At 33.7% G+C, this 8926-nt stretch overlaps 1 protein-coding gene across 1 annotated transcript; it reads right to left on the bottom strand.

Annotated features, from left to right (window-relative positions):
• Positions 1–1866: 1866 nt before the first annotated feature.
• LOC140970261 (LOB domain-containing protein 29-like) lies at positions 1867–2990 on the bottom strand. The gene is made up of 2 exons (XM_073431914.1): positions 2595–2990; positions 1867–2488 (listed from the first exon to the last, which is right to left on the bottom strand). The coding sequence occupies exons 1-2, from the start codon at positions 2862–2864 to the stop codon at positions 2072–2074; spliced, it is 687 nt and encodes a 228-aa protein (XP_073288015.1). The 5' UTR covers positions 2865–2990; the 3' UTR covers positions 1867–2071.
• Positions 2991–8926: the final 5936 nt, after the last annotated feature.

Raw genomic sequence — 8926 nt, 5'->3', positions numbered from 1 at the left:
ATTATTCACATATAAGCTCATATAAATAAAATTGATCCAACAATATTCACTACTTTAACAATCCGAACAAAATAAATTAATGCTAACTTATTGAATAATTTTAATATTTTTAACTAATGTTTAATATAATAATTTAAAATTGTAGCTTACAAAAATCTGATTTTCATTCGGTTTTAGTTAAAAGTACTTGAGACAATGAATTGATTGTATTATGGTTGGTAATTAGATCATGTACTTTAGTCTAACTTCACCACAGAAATTAGCTCGAAGTGGAATAATTGTTCAAATCCCATATATAAATTCCAAGAACTTAATTCAACCGATGTGAAACATCTAACATTATCTCTTACGTTCAGGAATGAACTGGAAAGTGAAGTTTACAAGACGTTATTGGGTGACCCATCGGAAAAGTTTATATGTACATACACTTATTATAATGACATTCCTTGAAAACGTAATTCATATATATAATAGCATAGATGTTTAGGCTTTTAAGAGGGGCCAAAGTTAAAATGCACGGGTTGATTTTAAAGAAGAAAAGTACAGACCATTTCATGATTTTTGGGAAATGGGGTTGGCTTAAATTTAAAACCAAGCCCAAGAAGACTTCAATTCAAGAGTTTGGTGCACTTATATATAATTTATTATTATCTTTAGGAGACTTTTTTTTCATTTTTTTTTGAATGTTCAACGTTCTAATTACAACTCGACATATCCTGTGCATATATAGGTTAATTCCATGGTTTTTAAAGGAAAATAATATTTAACTGGTACTGTTAGGTTTTCACAGCATAATGCCTGCAATCAGACAAGAACCAGCAACTTATTGGTCTAACTAATGGACAAGTTGAAAATCTAAGATTCAAGCGACAATTCCTTTATCAACTTTGGGGCAGCTAACGGATCGGAGATGAAAGATCAACATAGCTGATGTATGTATATAACCGAAACACCGAGAACTTCATCAACGGGCAGGTCGTGCTACTTGCTTCTTCATCTTACCGCCAGTAACTTTATGTTGTTGATCGTTCAAAATGAAACTAGTTAGGTACCAAGAATATTTTACAGAGTAAAGAATATTTCATTTTTAAGCTTTCAAAGAACGTAGTATATATATGTTACATATTCCCTGCAGCCTAAGAATAAAAATTACACTAGATTATATATATAATATAGAAAACAAAATGATTCATAGCTTATCAGTATAATAGAGTAATTAACATATCTCACACACACATGTATATATACTATATATCCGCAAATATGTTATGCATCTGCTGCATGTATGTATCAGAAGCTTCTGTCCCAAAAAAAATTTATATTCTTTAAACTATGAAAAGAACCACTAATTGTCAAAGAAATGGAAGGGATTGATTAATTCTGCAGGCGAAACAATGTATACCAAAAAGTCTAAACTACCATTACTCATTACTTTGAGCTTCCACTTTACCACTCAAGCTCAAATTCATATCCTTTTGCCAAAGTGAAACAAGGTAATTAAGTTAGGTATGGATTAATTTTCAAGTCCACCAAATTATGACACGATAATATAATATTTATAAATATACGATACCCATAAATATTTTAAATGGTTAGTTAAGAATGTATCTCAAGAATTTAAATCTTAAAAATCTGAAGATATATATGTAACAGAGGATGGTGCTTTGAAGAAAAGATAGAGGCTTAATTAGGCTAATGAAAAGAAATTAAGTTTAATCTCTTGATTAAGGCTGGTAATGGGGGATTAATACTCCTAATTATAATTTTAGACAAAAAAAAAATATGTTTAGTAATTAGCTGATCCGACCAGAAAACATAACAGTGTTATAAAAAAGTATGCTTTAATTAGTTTATTCTACTGATAAATATATCCAAGATTGCACATTCAGAAAACAAAAACAATCATAGGGTAGATCGACTGATAGGAGAACATTTCTAGGGTTTCCAGCTTTCTAGAGGCCGCAGAAATGCTTGTCAGCAAAAGCTCTTTTTTTTTTAATATTGGATTAAACTAATACAAAATTTCCAGAGAAACTTTACCCTAGATTTGTGTTTTATTGGTGACAGATGATTAAAATTCATGCTGAATGTATCTGAAGGCCACTGACTGAAGATCATCTTCATCTTGAAATGGCCATTGCCTGTTATTTGACTGCATTTGATGATCAAATGAATCCATGCTGTTAAATGATGAATTCTCCTCTGGGAGGCCTGAGTTTTCGTATTTCACAGAAGGGTTCGGATTCATGGATCCGTTTCCGTAACAGGCATGGTTAATGTTTTCGATGCTTTGGTGAAAATTTGCGTCAAATTGGGGAATTGTGCCCTGATTTTGAAACGATAGCCACCAACTTTGAACATCTTGTGGGCAAGAGTGGTTTCCATTGTAGAACTTCTGATCATTAGGGTTTGCGGAATTGGAGCTGTTTATGATGCATTGAGCTGCTTGTTCCCTGAGAGAAGCCAGTTGGGCCTGTAAATTCACAACCTGAAAATCAAGAAAAGAAGCCAAATGATCAGGAAGTCAAGAATTACATCGAAAACAAGATAAGACTAATCGAACACGAAGCTATAATATCAAAATTGAATCAAACCTGCTGTTGGAGTGAAAAAATGTGGGAAACACAGCCATAGATAGGATCCTGAAGCCTTGCCTGAGCTTCATACGAAATCGTCACCGCTGCTTCGCACCGATCGCTCACCGGAAGATGAGCAAGAAGTTTCGAAACGTTGCTGGCCCCGAAGACCTTATGTATAGCTGCAAAATGAGTGGCGCCTTGTTCATGGCAGAAATGAGGGGCAAAAACACAACCTTTGACACATTTTCTTCTCAAGAATTTGCAGGCGCCACAAGGAGAACCCATTTATACCACCAATTTCTTGATTTTTTCGCTGGTCTTCACTTGGTTTTTTCAGTGATATTAATTGGAAATGATATATATATATTTTTTATTTCTGTGGTTGGGGCAAGAATCATGATGCCATGGTTTATAAACACCAGAGGAAGAGGGAGATGGATCATATTTTACTGTGTAATTTATTACATCTGGTTCCNTCAGAAAATTTTATTTTCTTTTTTGCAAAATGATGAAAAATCCAATCTTTTTTTAATTATCCATATATATTTCAAATGATAAATTTTAATTAAGAAAATTAAAAGAATTTTAAAATTTCTTTAGCTTTCGGTATATTGCAATTTCATGAACAATTGTTTTATTTCTGGAGTATTTGTAAAATGCGGAAAAAATGAAAACCTTTGACTGGAATTTCATCTCAATTATTAGTTGGTGTCAATTTAGGACAGTGTCCGACTCTACCATCGTAAGAGAAATTTCTTTGATGGCGATGGTGTGTAACTCTTAGCTGTATTGTCAGCCTCTTCGAATTGAAAAAATTAAAGGATTACATATAAATCAGTCATAACGGGAAAGCCCCTTTATAATATTTTAATTAAATGCATGTGTAATTGTAAAGAAAAAATATAAATTTATATTTGTAACGAAAAGTTGTAATAAAAATCTATAATTGTTGTTATAACTTAAATAATATTCCAATATATTTATTTCAAGCTGATTATATTATTAAATATATAAGTTTGGAAATAATAATTTTTTAAAAAATGATCGTTAATAAATGCAAGCGTGACAATCCCACATTAAGATCGACGTTACGTTTATGTATATGAAAAAAATTATATTAATTATAATATAATAGACCACAAAAAAAAATTATACATGGTTTAATGGAGAATTTCGTGAGGCACATACTTAGCCAATTTGTGGTCTATATTTATTAATTAATTAATGGTCTCAATGATTCTACAATAAATTAGTAAATCCCTAAAAATTACTCTTAACTTTTGCACTTCAGAGTTTCATCATTATCAGATAAAAATAATGATAATTTGATTAGTTTATTTCTACTTTTAACTTTAGGGTTATTAATTTATTACCGACAAACTAATAGGAGGCTTGGTTTTAGATTTTGTACTCATTAAATTAAGTGTGATCCAGCCGTAGTTACTAGATCAATTATTGGGTTGGGATTGCTATATATGAGATAATAAGCACATAATATTATATATTAAATAAATTAAAATTATGGCTAACATTACTATATTTTGTTTAGCTATAATTGTATTAGAATTCGAACCAAACATTAGATAAGGTTATACGTAGGGGTGTCAATTCGGGTAGGTTGAATGATTTGGTCGGGTTGAGCATTAGTACTATTCAAAAATTGCTCAACCCGAACCCAACCCGGACTCGAGTCAACCGGGAAACTTTCAACCCAAACTCGAACCCGAATCAACTCGATCAACCCGATTAATCCGATTTTGAATTTTTTTAATTTATTAAAGAAAATTAAATAAAATTCAAAAAAATTTAATTTTAACACATAATAACAAAATCTCCCTCATATTTTTTATTTAAATTTGAAAATATAATTGTAGAAAAATAAAGTATATTTACTAAATCAAATAAATAATTGTTTAAAAAATAAAAAATATTCAAAATAAATATTAAATTATGAAAATTTATAAATAAATATACAATAAATATTTTTTTAGATATACAATATATAAAAATGTAGGAAATATTTATTAATTATATTTTTAAAAAATTAAAATTTTCGTGTCAACCCGGGTCCGAACCCAACCCGATCATATTTTCCGGGTCAGTTATCGGGTCCAACTTAATCTGACCTTAACTCGAAGATCCCAAATTCAAACCTGATTTTGACACCCCTAGTTATAAGACTGCAAAGTTTTATCTTCTTTTCAATGGTGATGTTGATTGTATATATATACATACCGTTAACGAAAATTTCGATGGAATTGAGGTGTTTTGTTCAACCCATCCTGAGGGCATCACCTTCATGATACTTATGACGAGGTTATCGTCGCGACAGATTCAATTGCCACCATTATTAAAATATATCGAGTATTTAAACATATATTCGGACTAATATCAACCATTATTGGAGAAACGACACTTAATGCTAACTTCAATTCTAGAAATTTTGCCTTCTTGTTCCGGAATTCTGAGTAAAAAGTGCTCCGATAAACAAATAATAGAAATGAAATACACAATGTGATTATATTTAAATGGGGTATTAATTGATTCACTAGTCAGGATGGCGAAATGAATCGGAAATCTATGCATCTACTCTGAAAAGTCATGAACAAGTCCTAGCACCGAAATAGAGATTGCGAGAGTAAATATTAGCCTGCGAAAACTTAATTCTTTGAGAGTTTCTTTCGGTCGACACTTTTTCTATTTAAAGAGAGCATCCAATCATTTTTCGAAAGAATCGAAACGTATGTGATACCCAATTTGTATCGTTTCATTTAATTACATAGTTAGAATTATGACAATATTATTTTAAAAAAATAGGGGGTACGCAAATAATACAAAATAGAATGAAACAAAAGATAGTGACACGAGAATATAACCACATACGACGACTTGGGAAAGCACATAACATGGAGGGTTTTAAAGTAAAAGGTTTTTGTTTTGTTTTATTTTTTTAAGTATTGGAGGTCACAGTTTGTCGAGCAACAATAGTAATACCATCTTTAATTAATTATATATATAAATTATCATTAATAATTTTTCCATCACTTTCTTTTGTCACACAAGGGAGCCAACATGTAGACCTTACACACTATTTAATTAAATCATTGTCCATAAATTTAACTAAACTTTGTTATATAAGATAATTTTCCTAATTTTTTAGAATTTTATTTCTGATTTATGGGAATAAATTTTTTGAAAAAATATAGCTCCTCATCAGATTGATCCGTATATGCTGATATAAAATGGATTTGAATTGAAGTTGGTATGATTGAAATAAATTATTAGTGTGATTGATTCGTTATTAGCTAGCTTGCATTGCTCAAGAAAAAATTGTTAGGAATAATTATCATAACCAAATATGAATTAAAATTGAAATTCTTACATGAAATTGATGGGTTCGAAATGACTCAAATGTCGGCTCTGACTAAATAATTTGAGGGAAAAAAAAACGTGGGTTGGCCGCAGGAAATTTCGCGGAAATATAAATACACGTTTTTAACGCGTATTCACACGGTCAAGGGGCTCTATAAATAGAGCTCCTCTCTTCATTCTGAAATCATCTCTTCTTCGAGTTTTCTCTCATCTTATAAGCATTTGAGTGCTTAGTTCTATAATATTCGTGAGGTGTTTGTTCTCCTGTATTAAGAGAGTGTGTTCTCTTTGGAAACACAGTGAGTGAGTTGTACACCACAAAATATTATAGTGGAAATTCTTTTCATTTTGCCCGTGGTTTTTACCCTAATAATTTTTTAGAGGTTTTCCACGTAAATCTCGATGTCCAGTTTATTCTTTATTTTTGGGTTTTATTATCTCAAATTCCGCAAGTGAGACCAACAAGTGTTATCAGAGCCAGGTTTAAAATTTCTTAAAATTCTGAGTATGCTATGTGGTTGCAGCCTAGACTGATCTTCCACATCAGAAAAGATTTTTTGAGATTTTTTTTATTTAAGGCGGGATTATTTTGTCCAGTCTACTAAAATTGTTGTGGACATAATGACGGGAAGGTACGAGATAACAAAGTTCAATGGAAGCAATTTTATGCTGTGGAAAATAAAGATACAAGCAGTTTTAAGAAAGGAGAATTGCTTGACGGCTATTGGAGATAGACCGATGGAGATTACGGATGATGGAAAGTGGAATGAGATGAATGATAATGCTGTTGCCAATTTACAGTTGGCTATAGCAGACGAAGTATTGTCAAGTATCTCTGAGATAAAAACAGCAAAAGTTATCTGGGATACTCTGACAAAGATGTTCGAGGTCAAGTCCCTACACAACATGATTTTCCTAAAGAGAAGGCTTTATACTCTTCGGATGGCGGAATCCTCATCGATGACCAACCATATCAACACACTAAATACTCTATTTACCCAACTCACTTCCATGGGGCATAAAATAGGGGAAAATGACCGTGCGGAGCTTCTACTTCAAAGTCTATCAGATTCATATGATCAACTTATCATCAACATTACCAACAATATTCATATGGGTTTTCTAAGATTCGACGAGGTCTTAACTGCGGTTCTCAGATAAGAAAGTCGGCGCAAGAATAAGGAAGATAGGTTGGTAACATCGAAGCAGGCAGAGGCTTTACCGATGATAAGAGGAAGATTTATGGATCGTGACTCCATTGGGAGCCAAAGACGAGGTAGATCAAAATCGAGAAGTAAGAAGAAAAATATTTACTGCTTTAAATGTGGCGGTAAAGGGCACTTCAAGAAAGAGTGTACGAGTATCGAGAAGAGTTCTCAAGGAAATTTGGCCAGTACTTCAGGCAGTGGTGAAATATTATTCAGCGAAGCAGCAACTGTTGCAGAAGGCAGACACAAATTTTGTGACACATGGATTATGGATTCAGGAGCGACGTGGCACATTACGTCTCGGAGAGAATGGTTTGACCATTATGAACCAGTCTCAGGAGGATCTGTATTCATGAGAAATGATCATGCCTTGGAAATCGCTGGGGTCGGTACTATCAAAATTAAAATGTTTGATGGCACCATTCGCACCATACAGGAGGTACGACATGTGAAAGGACTGACGAAAAATATTTTGTCCTTGGGGCAATTGGATGACATCGGGTGCAAAACTCGTATCGAGAATGGGATCATGAAAATTGTGAAAGGCGCGCTTGTGGTTATGAAGGCGGAAAAGGTTGCTGCAAATCTGTATGTACTTTTGGGAGAAACACACAAAGAGGCAGAACTAGCTGTTGCATCAATTGGTTCAGGAGAAGAATTAACAGTGTTATGGCATAGAAAGCTCGGGCATATGTCAGAACGGGGGTTGAAAATTCTCTCAGAACGGAAGCTGTTGCCGGGACTTACAAAAGTGTCATTACCCTTTTGTGAGCATTGTGTTACCAGTAAACAACACAGATTAAAATTTGGCACTTCTACTGCCAGGAGCAAAAGCATATTGGAGCTGATTCATTCGGATGTTTGGCAAGCACCGGTTGTATCCCTAGGAGGAGCGAGATACTTTGTCTCGTTCATTGATGATTTCTCTAGGAGATATTGGGTGTATCCAATCAAGAAAAAATCAGATGTTTTCCAGATCTTCAAAGATTTCAAAGCGCGGGTTGAACTTGATTCTGAGAAGAAAATCAAGTGTCTGAGGACTGACAATGGAGGAGAATATACCAGTGACGAGTTTGATGCATATTGTCAACATGAAGGCATCAAAAGACAGTTCACAACGGCTTACACACCTCAACAGAATGGAGTGACAGAGCGGATGAACAGAACCTTGTTGGATAGAACAAGAGCTATGTTAAGGACTGCGGGTCTAGACAAGTCATTTTGGGCGGAAGCAGTCAGAATCGCTTGTTATATTATCAATCGTTCTCCTTCAGTGGCGATTGATCTGATCACTCCGATGGAGATGTGGTCTGGGAAACCGACAGATTATTCTCATTTGCATACAATTGGAAGTCCTGTGTACGTTCTGAACAATGAGCAATAAAGATCGAAGCTGGATTCGAAATCTAGAAAATGTATCTTCTTGGGTTATGCTGATGGAGTAAAGGGGTTTCGCTTGTGGGATCATACTGTTCACAAGCTTGTCATCAGCAGGGATGTTATCTTCGAAGAAGATAAAGTAAAGGGAGACAAAGGCACACTGAATTCAGAAACTATTGTATTTCAGATGGAAAATAAGACAGACGAAGGTCAAGTTTCTTGTGAAGCAGTACCAGAGCACGAAGAACAAGAACATGTTGAGTCTGAAGTTTCCAATGTGAGGCAGTCAACTCGAGAAAGAAGACCACCAGGTTGGCTTTCAGATTATGTCACTGAAAGCAACATTGCATATTGTCTATTATCAGAGGATGGTGAGCCATCGAGTTT

Source organism: Primulina huaijiensis, unplaced genomic scaffold, assembly GCF_012295235.1.
Source record: "Primulina huaijiensis isolate GDHJ02 unplaced genomic scaffold, ASM1229523v2 scaffold43395, whole genome shotgun sequence".
Lineage (NCBI taxonomy): Eukaryota > Viridiplantae > Streptophyta > Magnoliopsida > Lamiales > Gesneriaceae > Primulina > Primulina huaijiensis.
Note: the sequence above shows the minus strand (reverse complement) of the source record. Positions and strands in the feature narration are given on the sequence as shown.